Genomic DNA, 18,658 nt, shown 5'->3' with positions numbered 1-18,658 from the left:
CAGGGATGCAGGAGGGGACACAGGCTCTGGAAGGGGATGTGGGCTTTGGGGTGCAGGAGGGTGCTCAGCCTAAGGGGGCTCAAGGCAGGGCTAAGTTGGGACACAGGTTTACCTGGGTGGCTCCCTGCTGGGGCTGGCAGGGAGGGGCTCCTTCCTGTCCCCTCTCCCCCCCCCCCCACCCCCATCGGCCCTGGCAGCTTCAGGGCTTGGGAGAGGTGTCTCTCCTGGCTACAGCCCTGAGCCCCTGCATGAGGCTTAACAGGAAGCCATGCAGCTGCACGGCCACGCAGCTTAGGGGAAACGACGGCATTAAAACTTTGCCACCTGGTTTAGACTCCGGTGGGAATTCACAAAGACAGTGGGAACAATCCTCTAAGCAAGGAGGCTGCTACATTCTGCTCTGCCTCAGAGGACAGAGCCTGGCCCCCGCCTATCTCCTCAGAAGCACCCCGATGCCCTGCCCCTCCATGCTGAGCAAGCTACAACAGAGGGACCGAGTGTCTCTCTGTCTCATAGTCAAAACTGCCAAGCCCTCCACCCCTTCATCAGCGACTCAAGGAGCCTTGTGGTGCCGGCAAAGGGCACGTAACGCTCTCGCCGCTTCCCTTTGTTTCCCCATCAGAATTAATTTTTCTGCGGGGAACCAAAGAAATCTGCGGGGAACGTGGATTCTGTGCACATGCAATGTGGCAAAATTCCCCCAGGAGTAAGAGCATTCCCCCCCCCCCCCCCGCCCCCGTCCCTGCCCTCCCGCTGTGCTTGCAGGCATCTGGCTGCCTGGGGTTTGGCACATACATCTGAAAGCCTGCGCACACAAAAACTTGGCCTGTCGAGCGGGAGGCAAAAGGTCACTTCTGGAAAGGCCACCGTAGGGCCTGCTGAGGTCTCACTGCTCTCTTTCTTGCCCCTGCCAGAGATGTGCGAGATGGGGCCCTGGAGCGAATGGAGCCCCTGCAGCCACGAGGGGAGAACATGCGGCTGCAAGTGGGGAGTGGAGACCCGGATGCGCGAAGTCGTCCAGAGTGCCAAAGAGGAGGCAGTGACCTGCCCGGCCCTGCTGGAATCCAGGAAGTGCCGAATGAGGAAGTACTGTCCTGGAGGTGAGGCCTGGGGTGTGGAAAGAGATGATACCCAAGCTGTCTGGCCAAGCAGACTGTAGTTAGAGTCGTTTAGGGGAAATTCAGGCTCAAACCTCGTCGATGTCTTTCCACGGTCAAAAAAGGCGGGTGCCGGTTGAATCTGATTTCCCCAGAACTGCACGTCGGTGGTGCCCACAGATCCCATCTTTGAAATCAGCCCAGGCCTGTGTTCACGGCCCATCCGGCGATGACAAAAACGGCGCTTGCACAAGCTTCTGCATGTGTGAAGCAGCCCCAGAGCTGGCCCTGCAATCTGTCCTTTTCCTGGGGGGGTTCTTCTGGCAGCCTAGCCAACAGCCGCACAAACAGGCGGCCGCGGTGTGATCAGCACCGGGGTCTGTGAGTGCCTGGCTGTGGCTTGAAGATCAACCAGAGACAGTCAGAACAGCCCAGCCTGGAAGCATCTATAATTGATCAGACTTCCCCGGGAAAGGCTGCGGCAGAGCCAAGAACTGAACTCAGCTCCCTTTGGGCACACAAGCCATGGAGCCCAGGCCAACAGCTGCTGGCAGGGATGCCCTCGCCCATATGCAGAATGCAGAGCTACGTAGGGCACCTGAAAATTCGGGACACCGCTGGGTCTTAATGTCCACCCTCTTCCTATCCCTGGCCTGTAGCTCTGTTTCCTCCAGAGAGGGTCTAGTTAACTACTCTCTAAAAATCATCACACACCCATGCACATGTGGGGCACAGGGGCACCATTAACAGCCCTGCGCAGGGCCCCATAAACCCAAAGGACGGCTGGCTGCAGGCTCCTGCTAGCAGTACTAAAAATAATGGTGGAGCTACCCACAAGGCCTTCTTCCGCCAAAGCAGCAAAATACAGGAGGCTGCCAAACCCAAGGAAGGGGGCCAGTTTTGCCAAGCTCAGAGGCTGTTGCGTGCGGGGTGTTTTGTTAAATAGCACAGTGAAAACCACAGGATTCTAGTCCAGGCTTTGCTACTGCTTCATGGACCTTGAGTGAATCACCATGCTGCTCGCTGCCTCAGTTTCTCCATCTGCCAAAGCCCTGGCTCAGAGCCAAGGAGTGAGGCACGATAGACATTACAGCTTGGAAGTTCGCGGTCCTTGGATAAAACGCTCGCTGGAGCGGCAAAGTATTAGCTACATGCACGTTTGCAAAATTAACATTGAGCGTGATGACGGCGATTTCTGATCGGTGTCTTGCAAAATGAGCCTGACCAGGGACGCAACTGTGATGGACCAGGCCATGTCTGGGCACAGCTAAGGGCGTCCACTCAGGGCGAATTGCTCAAATCCGGGGCTACTTACAGCCCCCGACTGGCGACCTCTCCACACAGGCCACAAACCAGTCCCACAGAGCGCTTCAGCAGCCTGCCTGAAGCCTCCCGAGCAAAACCCCTCCGACACCCCAGCAATATCCGTGCCCCAGATGGCCCCGGGCCTCATACACAGGTGGGGGGTCCTAGCACCCAATCCCACCTACCCCGAACAAGTTCTGTCCGGTTCCAAGAAACCAGCCACAGATCCCTGGTCAATTTACCCTCTGGACCTTACCACAAATCACGCTGGGCCAATCCTTTAGAATCTATATCTAAAGGTTTATTATTACAGGAAAGAAAAGCATGAGAGTAAGGTTATTAAAGTACAGTACGTTACATGCACCGAATCTCCCAGTCCTCGATGCAGGCTCTAGCAGAGATGTTGCAGCTGCTGGTTACAAGTCCTTATTGCACATCCTATGATCAGGATGGGTTCCCAGGTCTTCCGGGCTCTTCAATCCCTGCAGTGCTGCCTCTGGGATGAAGTGCTGAGCTGAGAACAAAATGGCATCGACCACATGGCCTCTTTATACTCCTTCCTGGCCTCTTCCAGTATGTAGCAGGTCACCTGGTCCTCAGCCTCTCTGTGTTCCCTGCTGGCTGCTCTCAGGACAGCCCCCATTCTTTGGGTGTGTCTTTGGCCCATTGAGAACCATTGTCCCACAGGTAATTAGCATGTCCACAGGCTCCACAGGCTCGGCCCTGCCCAATGCTTAACCACATGCAGGGAAATCTTCAGTTTCTACACAGATTACAGATCTACACACACAGACATTATGTACTCACATAAACAGTGTACACAGGATCAGAAAACAACAAGCTCCCATTCAATACCCCACATGGCTCCCCCCACACCAATTTCTGGGGCCAACACCCCCACCTAGGGGTGCAGCAGTTCGCGGTCCTTGGATAAAACGCTCGCTGGAGCGGCAAAGTATTAGCTACATGCACGTTTGCAAAATTAACATTGAGCGTGATGACGGCGATTTCTGATCGGTGTCTTGCAAAATGAGCCTGACCAGGGACGCAACCCAGAGAGGTTTGGGCTAAATTGGCTCTCACGTTCCCTTCCCAGGCCAGGAAATCCACCCTGCACTCAAAGTCCAACCCTGCCCCGTTCCACTGTCCAGCCTAGGGCGCCTCCAGATTCAGGGATTGCCTGCTGCTGCAAAGACCTAGACCCCTCTGTTGCCACCATGGGCGGTGGATGAAGGCCCAGCTGAGAAAGGCAAGTCCCAGCTCCGCCCCTTCCTCCTGAGGCCCCGCCCCTTTCTCCTGAGGCCCCGCCCCTGGAGTCAAGCCCCTCCCACCCTCAGCCGGATCTTTCCTGGCCAGGTGGAGGGCTGGGGCTGCCATGCTGCAGCCCTGGCCTGTCCCCAAACCTGGCCCTCCCCAACGAGCTGCCAGGGCATGTAGGCAATTCTGGGAAGGCAGAGCCTTTCCTTGCCTTCATTACCAGCCACGCAGGCCTGCCACCACCTCCTGTACCCAGCCCACCGCTAACGAGTGTCCCAGGACAGGGCAGGTGCTTAAAATCCTTGGTGGCACTCGGGGCCCAATGGAAACCAGCAGGGAGCTGAGGTCATTTCTTGGATGCGATTGGCCGGGTTGTAAGTGCGCGCAGAAATAGCTGCCTAATAACTGGCAGCAAGAGGGGTTGCGAGAAGTTCTGGTCTGTCTCCCTTGGAAGAAGATCAGAGCTCCTGGCCCCGGCGTTTGAGCGATTTACGTCTCTCCCGCCTCCTCCTCCTCCTTCGCCCTTTCAGGCTGGGTTAGAAATCAAAGAGGTTGCAAATATTTTCCCCTAATAACGATGCCTCTGAGCAGTGATCTTCCCCCGAGCGCATTGTCGAGAGTAACTGGGCGCGTAATGGGAGCCAGGTGGCGTCAGTTTAGGGGGAGTTCTGCTTTCTCCTCTGGTTGTGAGTCACTGACCTTTTGAAACGACGTGCTGCTCCTGTCACAGCAATTCCGTCACCATCTCCATCTCCTCCTGCAAACCAGATCCAGGCAGGACAGCCCCGCTGTCACCTCGGAGGGAGCCTGTAGCAACAACACTGACTCAGTGCCAGGCTTCACTGCCACCCCCTTACAGGGCTGGCACACAAGAGCCAGGGGGCTGAAAAGGGTCCTTCCTGAGTCAACGTAGCTTGAGCTTCAGAGCCACCATGACAGGTGCGGTCCCCAGGCCTCCCGCTATCTCTGCTGTGGAAAGGGCTCTGGTGTAAGGACCCAAAAGAGGATGGAGGAACTAGAATCGCAGAGCCATAGCACACTGGAATGGGAAGGGCCCTCGAGAAGTCACCAAGTCCAGCACCATCTAGAATCATAGAACCATAGAACTGGAAGAGACCTCGGAAGGTCAAGTCCAGCCCCCTGCTCTAGGCAGGACCAATCCCAACTAAATCAACCCGGCCAGGGCTTTGTCAAGCCGAGACTTAAACACCTCTAGGGATGGAGATTCCACCCCCTCCCTAGGGAACCCAGCCCAGCGCTTCCCCACCTTCCTAGTGAAATAGTTTTTCCTAATAGCCAACCTGGACCTCCCCCACTGCAACTTGAGACCATTGCTTCTTGTTCTGCCATCTGTCACTACTGAGAACAGCCTCTCTCCATCCTGTCTGGAACCTCCCTTCAGGAAGTTGAAGGCTGCTCTCAAATCCCCCCTCACTCTTCGCTTCTGCAGACTAAACAGACCCAAGTCCCTCAGCCTCTCCTCATAAGTCATATGCTCCAGCCCCCTAATCATTTTGGTTGCCCTCCGCTGGACCCTCTCCAATGCGTCCACATCCTTTTTGTAGTGGGGGGCCCAGAACTGGACACAATACTCCAGATGTGGCCTCACCAAAGCTGAATAAAGGGTATGTCTACACGAGCTCCCTAGTTCAAATTAGGGAGGCTAATGAGGGCGACCAAGTTGCTAATGAAGCGCAGGATTTAAATATCCCGTGCTTGATTAGCATATTCCTGGCCGTTTGCCATTTCGGAAACTGACTAGCCCGAAGTAACTGCCCCCGTCTACACGCGGCAGAGAAGCGGGAATCCGAGATAAACCCCTTAGTTCAAATAAACTGTTTTGGTCGATTGCCTTTGGCTCAGGCCTAAACTCCTTAAAACCAGTGGGACTCTTCCCTGTTCTCTCGGCTCCGGCCCTCGTGGCCTGCGAGACTATGTGGGGTTGTTCTGGGCGAGCTGTTTAGGGGGCTTCTTTGCGTGTGGACTCACCTATGAGGTTTAGGGAGCTTCGACCATCTCTCTCCCCCACCCCCGCTGCATGACCTCCCCCTTCTTGGCACACGCCACAGACGGGGCCCACCCTGCGGGAGGCAGCTCGCTCGGGGTTTGGCTGTGCGGCTGGGACCACAAACAAGAAGAAAAACGCAGAACGAATCTCTGGATCCGTGGGAAGCCCCAGGCGGCCGCTGGGCTCCTGGCAGCAGAGCGGAGCCGGGAACAGCCGGGCCTGGGAGCCGCCCGCCAAGCAAACGCCATTCTCATGTGTTCCCAATTGCCCAGATTCCAGATCTGGGGGGAGCTGCTACCGCCCCCGGCCAAAGTCCCCGGGAGGTGGGGAGTCTGGCACGATGCCAGGCTTCCCTGGGGAATCTTGTGTCCCGCCTCTCTAAGGGCCCTCACTCCCTTCGGCTTTCCCGTGCTCCCGCGTGTCTCCTTCCCTTCCTCTTTGCAGCTGCCGGTGGCCCAAGGCGGGGGTGGGGGGCCTTCCGGGGGCTGTCCTAGCACCCCCACATGAGATGGTGTCTGGGAGGGACACCGTGTTGTTCTCCAGGCTCAGTGTGGAGCCGGTTTGATACCCTGCCCTCCCAGCATGCACTGCTCCCTGCCCCCGGGAGGTGAGAAGAAATCCACCCGCACAGAGCAAATTGTCAGTCCACCAGCACCAATGGGCATTGGATCAGGCGGGTCTCTCCTTAAACCACACACACACACACACACACACACACACACTGCTCCTGAATGCCCCGCCTCCTGCTCGAGAGAGGGTGGGGTCCCATCTGTGCTGTTCTCATAGGGTGCGTCTGCACTGCACCCGGAGCTCGAAATAAGCTACGCCTTTGGAGCGACGCAAACAGCGTCGCTTATTTCGAGTCAATTTCGAAAAAGCTTATTTCGAAATTTGGCGCTGTCTACACAGCGCTTATTTCAAAATAAAGCGCGATGCCGAAACAGCTCTTACTCCTCGTGGAATGAGGTTTGCAGGGACGTCGGAATAGCGAGCCCGTTATAGTTCGAACTAACGGCCGCGCTCAAAAGAAGCGGAATAGCTATTTCGGGATACCTCCGGTAGCCCAAAATAGCACTGCAGTGTAGACATAACCAGAGTCCTCTCTGTGGCAGAGGGGGGTCTGAACTGAGCACCCCTATTCCCAACTCAGAAAGGCGGGGATGCCTGAATTCCAGAGGCAGTGCCCAGATCCCAGAGGCAGGACCTCAATCCCAGAGGCAGCATCTGAATCCCCAGAGGCAGTGCTCAAATCCCAGAGGTGGGCCCTGCTCTGGTTTTATGCATCCGCTTCCCCTCCCCCTTTTATCCTTTTGCTTTTTCCTCCTTCGGCCCCCAGGGTGCCCAAGAGGCACCACTGACGTGAGCTGGGGGGCCCAGAGGCACATCTGGCCCCTTTCTGCCTCTTGGCCAGGCTGTTTGCTGGGGTGACCACTCTGACTTCCATGGAGCTTTTGGCTCAAAGAGCCTCGCTAGGAACTTTGCCAGCCAACCGCTGGCCCTCGCTGCTCTGAGTTTGGGCTGAAGGTGGAGCTGCCGCCCGGGCCTGCTCTGCCTGTGAAGAGAGAGGTGGGGCCAGGGACCAGGTTGGGGATGGGCTCTATCCTCCCATTTCACAGATAGGAAAACTGAGGCCAGAGAGACTAAGTGGACTGCCTCCGGTCACCCTGGGTGCCTGGGACAGAGCAGGAGTCTGAATCCTGAGTTCCAGCTCAGGCCACCCATCCTTACCTCAGTAGATGCGGGGGAAGGGCAACAGTATTTTTTTTACCCATTTCACAGATAGGAAAACTGAGGTCTCAACAAAGCGACTCAGGAACCATCCCAAGGGCACAAAGCCAGTCAATGTGGGACTTAGGAGAAGACCCCGAGAGTGCTGCTGGGCTGGATGGAGGGTGGGGCTCCCAGGCTCCTGTTTCAACCCACTGACTCTTCTCCTTGCACAAACTATCTGTTCCCAAACAAACTTCGCAGCAGCGGGCCGAGAAGTAAACCCAGGTTTCGAAGGCATTCCTGGCCTCCCAAGCCAACCCGCCCTTGTTTCTGTGTTGCAGAGAAGCCGGAGAGCATCAAGAAAATGAAAAGGGAAAAGAAACAGAAGAAGCAGAAGGCAGATTTGCTGGCGGGCACCTAGCCAGCGTCCTCGCAGGTCGGACTGCGGGAGTCCGTGTTGCCGGGGCCTCATGGGAGCACCATCGGACACAGAAGGAGTCTTCACCCTGGAGGTCTCAGCAGCATTTTTCCTTCTTGGCTTTTCTTTCTCCCCCTTTTCCTCCGAATATTGCACAGTCCCCACCCCCGCACTTCTTTAGAGGCCGTTTGCAGCCTGTAAAACATTTCCCCTTCCGAAGTTCGGATTGGCAGCTGGATGGCGCCGGCGCAGCTCTGGCTTCTCCCCTGCCCCCAGGCATCCTGACAGGTCGGCTCCGTCTCTGGCGCCCCCAGAGCCGGCTGCCTGCGGGGGTGAGGTGACGGCGCACGCGGAAGCGCTGCTGCCTGAATTCTATTTTGGGGGGAAGAGGAGCTTTGAGGCCCTCATGGAAGGGCACAGAAAGACCCTCCACCTTTATGGATGGAGAGGGGCGGTTTGTCACCACACGGCGCCGGCGCCCAGCGCTGCTGCCCCACAGAAACAGCCAGTGGGGCCTTCGATGGACACGCGGCTGGCAGGCCTCAGGCTGGGTTCACCTGGCTGGTCCCCCCCACACTGGAAGCAGAGCGGAACGCCTGCGACGGACGGCGCCCAGTGGCCTGTTACCAGAAGCTGGGGAGAAACTCTCTCGAAGAGCCCCATCCTGGCTACGTTACACCTCAGCCAGGCTCCATCTCCCTCCCAGCGCCTTCAGGCCCCTGCCGTGGCCTCGCAGCCGTCTGAGCTGCGGGTTAGAAATGAGCTTCAAGGCGGAAACAGAGCCAAGTGACTGAAAAACATTTCCCCCGGCTGAATAGCTCAGCCCAGCAGTTCTCGGACAGGGGGTCAGGGCCCCAAAGTGGTCGCAACCCCCTTTCTATGGGGTAGCCAGGGCTGGTGTTAGACGTGCTGGGACGAGGGGCTGAAGCCCCCGGCCCACTGTCACAGCCGGAGCCCAAGGGTGTTAGCCCTGCATGGCGGGGCTCAGGTTACAGGCCCCTCTGCCGGCCACGAAGGCAAAATCGGCCCCTGGACGTGCCCTGCGGGGATCTGGAGACCCTGCAGTGTGGACATGCAGAAGGGGTGAGACAGTAGCTGCAAATTCAACAAATATGGGTGTCACCAAGACGTGTCCCCTAACCAAACCCACACAGGGCGCCAGGCAGGGTGGCGGCTCTCGCTGTCCAGGTCCAGCCTCCTGGCAGCTTTCACCTGTCGGCAGGAGAGTTTAAGGGAGGGATCTCAGGAGATTGAGACGCAAACTCCCCCGAGAGTCCCTCCCTGAGAGCCGTGTGGCTGTCGGAATCGCTTAGGGCAGCATTCCAGATTCCCTAGGGCGGGAAGGGGACGTGACGTGGGGGACGTTATAGCATTTCAGCGAAGCAAGAATTGTTCTGTAGAATGACAGTGAGATACGCGAGAGCTGGGACCGAACCCAAACGAGATCTAAACTGCTCCCCAAACTCTGGAAATTCTCAGCCCTGGCTCCAGATTTAGGCTTTGTACTTTAGGGCCTTCTCCAGCCATGCCCACACCCTCAACTTCTCCAAGCAGGGTCAGATGCCTTCTAGCATTCTAACTCATTTCTGTGATTCTGGCAAATTAGGTTCTACTGTCTATATAAATAAATATATATATTATATATATATATATATATGAAATATAGAATTTATTTCTAGAAAATATGTATTTAAAATGTCTTTTCAGCAGCTATATTTTTTCTTATTCTAGTTTAAGATGAGTATTTTATTTGAAATAAAAGTATTGCGCCTAGCAATTTGTGCTTCCCGCTTTGACCACAACGGGGTTGTCACAGCCATGTGTTGCTAATTTTTTGTCGGTTAGCGATGCGAACCATTTCCTCGAGACCCAGAGGGTCCTGTGGCACCTTAAGGTGCGTCTACACAGCAGCCTTACCTCGAAATAAGTGATGCAATTTGCGCTACACAACTCGCATAGCTTTTTTCAATCTTATTTCAAAATAGAGCGCTGTTCCAACAAGGCCCTTAACCCATGGGGAACAAGGGTTACAGGGATGTCGGAATAGCGTGCACATTATTTCAAAAGATATTTTGAAATAACGGGTGCATTTAAAGACACGGAATTGCTATTTCGGGATACTTCTGGTATCCAAAAATAGCCCCTCTGTCTAGACATAGGCTTAGAGACTCACAAATATATATGTATATATATAGTATCATGAGCTTTCGTGGACAAAACCCACTTCTTCAGACGAGTGGAGGAAAAAAGGGGAACCTTGAGAATATATAACAGAAAAAGAAGGGAGGGGGGAAAGAAAAAATAACCTAGGGAGTGCTTTGTGTCATTTTTACCAATCACCACTAGGTGTCACTGCCAAGTAAGGAATGGCTAGTTGTATTTTCTGCTTACTGATACAGGTATTCTTGAGAATTCACTGTTACTTTCCCACCGGGAAGCAACGTTCAAAAGCATCGAGGATTCTAACCATTTGGGTTTGTGTATCACCCCGTACTGCATCCAAAAGGGCAGCGGGTTGATTGCTTTACTAGTCAATAAATATATTAAACCCTGCAGCGTGTGCATCGCATTTTTGCTCACGGAGAATGTTGGGAATTGATTTTTGCCTTGCTGAAGGTCGTGGCTGCAGTGGTCTCCATTCCTTCCGGGGGCGGGAGGCCAGGGTCTGTGGCTGGGGGGAGCAGAGATGGGTGTCTACTCCAGGCTAATTTGCCTGGCCAAATTATGCCCTGTCTCCCAACCCCAACCAATCAAAAATCATAAGAACGAGACACGATACATCTTGGATCCTTTTCAGTTGCCTTCTGGCTTTTTCAGCCTGAGCTCTCATGCTTTTCTGGGCTGCCACCAGGCCTTGGGGTATCAAAAAGCTAGCTGGGCTCCACACCTGATCCCCTAGTTCCGGGAGTTGGGGTTTTAAGAAAAACAGCAATTTTCCAAGAGCCGTGTTCTCCATCACCTGCAATTTTTCAGTCTAGCTTAGATGTTTGTCCAAGGGATTTTTTTCAGGGCAGGTCTCTGGCCTGGTCTGTGCAGAGGGTCAGACTGCATGCTCAGAGTGGTCCCTTGTGGTCTTGAGAGCTACAACTCTAGCATGGGACTTTGCAGAAGTTGGCAACAGTTTGTGACGTGATAGCCCAGTGGAAAATAACGTGAGACAATGGATGAAAAGTGCTACATAAATATGTCCTCCTATAAGGATAGTGAATACAGCAGAGCCCAAGTTGGGGTCCTTGGTCCTGCCGTGAGGGCAGGGGACTGGGCTTGATGACCTCTCGAGGTCCCTTCCCATTCTGGGATTCTATGTATTCGATTCTAATGCGCCAGGTGCTGTACAAACATAGGCAATGCCAGCCCCAAGGCATCTAAGATCCAAAAGTCAAGACCCAAGCAGTGAATGAAGCAAACCACCAGGCAGGATGGAATGATGGCCGGCTAACAGATCAGCTGTGCGCACAGTTCTTAGTTCTAATTCCCTGGATGTCTGTCAGGATCACTACTGTCCTTAGTAGCTGTGATTGCAGCTTTTGCTGGATAGAGAGACCAGAGTATCCGAGCAGCTTTGAAACTCCACCCCTCACCTGGCTGTCCCCTCCTTACCATCAGGAAGGACTTACCACCGAGAGAGGATCTGGGAGAGACACCATGCAAGCTCCCACCCCTTGCACTAACCTCAGAAACCAGGGCTACTATAGGAACTCCTGCAGGGCTACGTCTAGACTGGTATGATTTTCCAGAAATGCTTTTAACGGAAAAGTTTTCCGTTAAAAGCATTTTCAGAACAGAGCGTCTAGATTGGCAGGACGCTTTTCCGCAAAAGCACTTTTTGCCGAAAAGCGTCCGTGTCAATCTAGACGCGCTTTTCCGCAAAAAAGCCCTGATCGCCATTTTCGCGATCGGGGCTTTTTTGGGGAAAACAAATCTGAGCTGTCTACACTGGCCCTTTGGCACAAAAGTTTTGCACAAAAGGTCTTTTGCCCGAACAGGAGCAGCATAGTATTTCCGCAAGAAGCACTCACAATCTTACATGAGATCGTCAGTGCTTTTGCGGAAATTCAAGCAGCCAGTGTAGACAGCTGGCAAGTTTTTCCGGAAAAGTGGCTGATTTTATGGAAAAACTGGCCAGTCTAGACACAGCCCTGGGGGGGAAGGGTCTTGAATAGCTGTAGGACTCCCACCCACATTGCTACACCCACGTTGGAAGACAGACACCAGACCCGTCAGGAGCAGCTGTGAGGCTCGGACGTTGCTGTGATGCCTACAACAGTTTGCTACCATGGCGGCCCTGGCCTCTGTTTGCCAGAGGCTGGGAATGGGTGAGAGGGGAGGAGTCGCTTGCTGATTCCCTGTTCTGTTCCCTTGACAACTGCTGCTAACTCAAAAACTCTCCCAGTGGGACTGTGAACCGAGTTCACTAACGACATTGAATCATGGTCCTGGGTAGAAGGTGCCGCACATGAACCGCCCTGTGTGCCGGAGCTGGACACACGATTTAGCAGCCTGTCTTTGAAAGCTGGGCTCTTACGCCATGTCTACACTAGGAAACTGTGTCGAAATTAGTAAATTCGACTTAACTCCCGATTTCACAGATTCGAACTAACGTGTCCACACTACGGGGAAGCCTCGAAATTCTGGGTGCCACAAAGAGGGAGCAGGGATCCCAGGGGGCCCAAGAATGAAATAAACAGAGATGGAGGCCAGGGGCTTAGACGAGGCTAAAGAAAAGCCGCTTGAACGTCTCCTTCTGGCCCAGTCAGGAGCAGTGTTCCCTGTAAGCTAAGCGCTTGGGCGGCTGCCCAGGAGAGATTCAGGTGCCCACAGCTCTCAGACCCGGCAGCTTGGTGCACATCCACACTTGCATTGGTGCACAGAACAACATTTATTCCACACACAAGTGGAAAAAAATAGAGGGAAGATTGGTCAGGGGGCTGTGCTTTTGGAAGCATCACTGATGTAAGAATATTCTTTATGCCGACATCGTCCTTTAGGGCTGCTCCTGCTTGGGAGGTTCCAGCGAGCGAAACAGGCGGGCTCCATCCATGCCACGTGTTCCGCAGACTAACAGCAGAACACAAGGATGCGCATCTGGGGGATGCTCCGGTCTGACTAGCTATGGCCAGGGAAGTGCAAATGTTGTGCTGTCGGCATCCAGGATCAGAGGCGATGAGGGGAGGGATGGGAAGTCACACGCCCCTCTCCCTTTGATTTGCTGCTTGGTTTGTACTGAGGCCAGCTGCCCTCTCTCCATCCCCTCCAGGTCACTTCCGTGCAGGGGGAATGGTCCCCACGTCACGGTGTGCTCCACGGAGCCCTTCCATCTCTGGCCAGCCAGCCTGCTCACCCTGCCACCGGATGCGGCAGGGCCGGATTAAGACCTTTAGAGGCCCTAAGCACTGACAAGATTATGGTGCGCCCCCCCATATGTAATTCAAAATAAAAACAATGCTGTACTGTAAAATCTCATCCTTTTTGGTGCCACTAGCACCTGCTTAGTCTGCCTATTGCATAACCCAGCCCTGGATGCAGGAGCATTGACTCATAGACTTTAAGGGCAGAAGGGACCATTATGATCATCTAGTCTGACCCCCTGCACAGTGCAGGCCACAGAATCTCACCCACCCCTCCCAGAATAATCCTCTCACCTATAGCTCAGATATTGAAGCACTTTGAAGACCCCAAGATGCAGAGAATCCTCCAGCTGTGATCTGTGCCCCATGCTACAGAGGAAGGCGAAAAACCTCCAGGGTCTCTGCCAATCTACCCTGGAGGAAAATTCCTTCCCGACCCCAAATATGGCGATCGGCTAAACCCTGAGCATGTGGGCAAGCATGTTAGACATTGGCCGTGGCTAACTACCACAAGCACCCTGTGGAGTGGGGCCCCTGGAAGGAATCCGTGAGCTCTAAGAGAGGAGTCCCAGAGTGGCTAAACGGTGCTGGGAATTCACCCAAATTCTGCGGAGTCGGTGACTTGCAGGGCGCCCAGTGGGAACGGCCAAGAGAAGGGCAGCGGGTGGGAGCAACGGTGACGTTCCTCGCCCTCGTCCTTTGTGCGCGGCCCTCGCAAGCCTGGCTCCCTGGCCAGCAGGGCACTTGGCCTGCACTGAGTCACAGGCACACAACTCTGTTGGCTTTGCACACGTGTTCCCCAGCATGGGGCTGTTTGCTGGACACGTCCGGCTGGAAGGACCCTGCAGGAGCGGGGCAGGACCAACCATACCAGGACCATCCTTGAGAGGGATTTATCCAACCTGTTCTGAGAAACTTCCCATGGCAGGGTTTCCACGGCCTCCGTGAGGTGGGGAGGTTCCAGACTGAACCCCCCTTAGCAGAAGAGAGATTTTCCCACAACCCCCCTAGCTGCAGATGAGACTGTCTCTGCATTGCGTCCCTCTGCATTGTATCCCTGGTGCAGTCGGGAAAATCCCGACAGCCGACAATCTCTGTGTACGAACACGTCTTCAATATCTCCAGGGATGGAGACTCCACAACCCCCGTAGGAAATTTATTCCAGTGTTTCACCACCCGGACAGGCAGGAATTTTTTCCTGCTGTCCAACCTAAACCTCCCTTGCTGCAGTTTAAGCCCATTGCTTCTTGTCCTGTCCTCAGAGAACAAGGAGAACAATTTCCCCCCTCCTCCTTGTGACACCCTTTTAGATACTTGAAAACCACTTTCATGTCCCCTCTCAGTCTTCTCTTCTCTAAACAAGCCCCGTTCTTTCCGTCTGCCCTCATCTGCTGCATCCCATCCGCTACTCTGACCCTGCCGAGTCCTTCAGGCTGGTCTCCATGTGCTTTCCTCGAGAATTCACTGCGGAGAGCAAGTGAGTCTTCTCTTTCCACCGCTCCCAGCGCAGAGCTGAGAGGAGCAGCCAGCCCAAATATGCCCCCTTCCCTCACCTAGTTCCTGTTCCCAAGTGGTGTGTTGGTCACTGCGAATACCAGTTGGCTTCGGTGGTATTTAAAGGATTGTCCCTCTTGCTTTGTAGCTTGGGAAGCACTAAACGGGTGCCCAGCCTGATTAAGAACTGATATGAAACCGTTGTATAACTCAGACATAACTCAGGAGACCAGCAGTTTCCAAGCTGAATAATCCAAGTCCACGGATGTCACAATCTCAGAGCACATCAACCCAATGGAAAAACGAAATGGAGCCAAATTGGATTTTGCCTAAATTCAGCTTCTTGAACGATTAACTCTTAAGGTGACCACAAGCCCCAACTATTGGGGTTTGGGCTTATAAAGGCACCTGTTACCCGACTGTTCACTCTTGCTGTCTGGTCACCTTAGTAACACTGGATATTTTGCTTCTTTCATTGAAGCCAAGTTCTTATAAACATTTATGGCAGGGGGCGGGGGAGCTGTGGGTTGCATTGGAAAGAACCCTTCAGAGCTTCACAGTAAACCTCAGAAGCCAGACAGCAGCCTCACTAGCTAGATGTTATCCACATGACACAAGTGGGGAAACTGAGGCACGGGTGAACATAAGAGCGGCCATACTGGGTTAAAGGAAAGGACCATCTAGCCCAGTATCCTGTCTTCTGAAAGTGGCCAGTGCCAGGTGCCCCATAGGGAATGAACAGAACAGGTAACCATCAAGTGATCCCTCTTCTGTCATTCATTTCCAGCCTCTGACAAGGCCACGGTTACCATTCCTACCCATCTTGACTAATAGCAATTGATGGACATAACCTCCATGAATTTATCTAGTTCTTTTTTGAACCCTGTTAAAGTCTTGGTCTTCACAACATCCTCTGGCAAGGAGTTCCACAGGTTGGCTGTGCCCTGAGTGAAGAACTTGCTTTTGTTTGTTTTAAATCTGCTACCTATTCATTTCATTTGGTGACCCCGAGTTCTTATGGGAACAAGTAAATAACTTTTCCTTATTCACTTTCTCCCCACGGGTCATGATTTTATAGACCTCTATCCTATCCCCCTGAGTCTCCTCTTTTCTAAGGTGAAAAGTCCCAGTCTTTTTAATCTCTCTTCATAGGGCAGCGGTTCCAAACCCCTAATCATTTCTGTTGCCCTTTTCTGTAGCTTTTCAAATGCCAACTCTCTTTTTTGAGATGAGGCAACCACATCTGTGTACATACTGAAGATGGCAGTGGCCCATGGAGTCATACAGAGGCAATAAGATATTCTCCGTTTCATTCTCAATCCCTCTTTTAATAATTCTTAAGATTCTGGTTGCTTTTTTGACGGCTACTGCATACTGAGTGGCTTTTTGCAGAGAACTATCTACAGTGATGCCAAGATCTCTTTCTTGAGTAGGTGGGGAAACTGAGGCACTAGTGAGTGTGGGGTTAGGGACTAGTTTTCAACATTGCTGCCAGTTTGGAAGCAGAGTCCCTGCTGCTGCTCGGTGTAGCCAGAGCTGGCAATGGTATGATACCCCTCAGATCCAGTGTCGTCCCGAGCAGCCTTTCCCTCACAGCAGTGTCTACCAGGCCTGGGATGAATCGTTTGCACTGCTGAACATTTCAAGGGGCTCTGGGTTTTGTTCTGGACTTTGCACAGCTTGCTCCAGGGTCGCTGGGGGCAGACAGCCCCCTGCTGCGAGGGGCACAGACTTGCAATCCCCAGGAACAGGGGTGTGGAAGCACTTGCGACATGGGTAGAAGTGCCTGTAACGGGGTTGGCACGCCCCTTCCTCAAGCACCCGCGTTTGGCCGAGAGTGGGTTCCTGTATGGCCTCAGTTTTAAAAAGCCTTGCTACTACCCAGCCCTCTGGCCGAGTCAAACACCCTATGGGAAATCACAGACCCCTTGCTCTAACTGGGGCCCATCCCCGGGCCCTCTCTCTGAGCCAGTCTCTCAGTAAGGATGTGTCTAAACTACATGGCTCCATCGATGGAGCCATGTAGATTAGGCTGATCGGCAAAGGGAAATGAAGCCGCGATTTAAATAATCGTGGCTTCATTTAAATGTAAATGGCTGCCGCGCTGAGTTAGCTGTTTGTTAGCTCAGCACGCTAGTCTGGACGCTCCCGCGCCGACCTGAAAGCCCTTTATCAACCTCCCCGTTGTGCCTCGTTGGATGAGGTTTACCGCGGAGGTCGATAAAGGGCTTTCATGTCGGCAGGGGAATGTCCAGACTAGCGCGCTGAGCCGACAAACAGCTGATCAGCTGTTCATCGGCTCAGCGCGGCAGCCATTTACATTTAAATGAAGCCGCGATTATTTAAATCGCCGCTTCATTTCCCTTTGCCGAACAAACAAATCTACATGGGTCCGTCGATGGAGCCATGTAATTTAGAGACACCCTAAGAGACTGGCGCCTCCAGGATGTCTCTTTTTGGAGGCTGTGTCCTAAGCAGCTGAGCTCTCCTTGGTTCTGCCAACCTCCCCAACCTTCTTCCTTCCAGGTCCAGGCTGCAACTGAGCTGACTGTAGCCCTACAGCTTTTTATATAGTCCCTCCTGGCTCTTGATTGGCTGGTTCCTCCACAGCCACTCTAGCCTCTTGGAGGACTTCTCTATGGCCCTCTTGGCCTTAGGGCCCAGCCCCATTACAGTGCCACAGAGTTGTGGGCACGCCCTGGATTTTCATGGCCACTTACGCAGCTGGTGCATTTTTTGCATGTGTTGGGTGCCCTGCTGCCATGCACTGGGTGCATGAGACATAGCCACCGATTTTAGATGGCTCTGAAAGCATCTTAAAACCACCCAGGTAGTTCAGAGGGGCTCAAGGCCCCTTCGTTTACAATGGCTAGAGGAGAGAAAGGTGTTTGGGATGTAATAGTCTAGTCAATTAACCCGAAAAGCAAAACCTTATAGGAATAAGATCCTCCGGAAAAGGGCTTTTTTTCCGGAGGATCGGGGCCAGTGTAGACGCTCTTTTCCGGCTTTTTTAAAAGCCGGAAAAAAGCGGCGGACATTTTTATTTAAATGCCGCGGGGGATATTTAAATCCCCCGCGGATTTCCCTATTACGGCTTCTGAAATTAACATGCCCCTTCCGGAAAAGGGGCCAGTGTAGACGTAGCCAAAGTGTATTAGGAGCTAGGTGGGCAGGCAGTCCGGCTCGCACCAGGTCCAGGAGCTCAGACCCTGCCCCCTAGACAAGGCCTGCTGCCACCCTGCTGCACTGCTGGCAGACAGTCCGCACGGGGAGCTGGCTTTTAAACTGGTTCCCCTTGTGGACCAGCTCCCACCTGGCACCCCACGCTGCTGCCTCTGATACAGAGTGACAGGGGGCTCCTCGGGAGAGCGGCTGGAGCTCGCTGGCTGCCAATCCCGCCCCCGGGGACTATAGAAGAGTCGAGTAACTGCTAAGAATTCAGGAGGTTACTCGACTAGTCAATGAACCGATATTTAGCATCCCGAGTTGGGGAAGGAGTGTGGAAGAGGCCAGGCAGTCTAGGCTGACGAGGACCCAATCCTGCATTCCTTATTCTGGAAAAATTCCCATTTGAAATGCCCAGTCCAAATTCATCCCCTGTGAAACATTCATTGGGCCCAATGACCTCAGGGGGCATTTTGCCTGGGAAACAGCAGAGCAGCATCAGGAATGCACGGGGACGGCAAAGCACTGAGAAATTAGACGGATTTGTACATCCGACCTCTCCCCGCGGGTTCCTGCAACCGGGTGAGCAAATCACCAGCCACTGTCCCTCTCCTGCCCCACGCCCTGATCTCTGTACGGGGGCAGAGACCGGGCAGGGACTCACACCGAGTTCTGTGTGGTTTGCCTCCCCGAAAACTCGACAGGAGATGAATGCCCCCAACTCTCGACTGGGATGGCTCCGTCCTTTGGTCTCTGTTAGGAGCCCAGCGTGGTGCGGTACAGGGCCCTGGTGTCCCCTGGGCACCGTGATTTAAAAATAACCTGGCACGGACCACAGCAGGTGTCATTAATCACC

At 53.8% G+C, this 18,658-nt stretch overlaps 1 protein-coding gene across 1 annotated transcript in view; it reads left to right on the top strand.

Moving 5' to 3' along the window:
* Positions 1–10,338, top strand: part of RSPO4 (R-spondin 4) — a 30,888-nt gene extending 20,550 nt beyond the window's left edge. Inside the window, exons 4-5 of the mRNA XM_075900895.1 lie at positions 915–1,100; positions 7,719–10,338. Coding sequence (XP_075757010.1) covers positions 915–1,100; positions 7,719–7,798 — 266 coding nt within the window. The 3' untranslated portion in view covers positions 7,799–10,338. The remainder of the gene's footprint in view (positions 1–914; positions 1,101–7,718) is intronic.
* The last annotated feature ends 8,320 nt before the right edge of the window (positions 10,339–18,658 follow it).

Source organism: Pelodiscus sinensis, chromosome 18, assembly GCF_049634645.1.
Source record: "Pelodiscus sinensis isolate JC-2024 chromosome 18, ASM4963464v1, whole genome shotgun sequence".
Classification (NCBI taxonomy): Eukaryota; Metazoa; Chordata; order Testudines; family Trionychidae; genus Pelodiscus; species Pelodiscus sinensis.
Note: the sequence above shows the minus strand (reverse complement) of the source record. Positions and strands in the feature narration are given on the sequence as shown.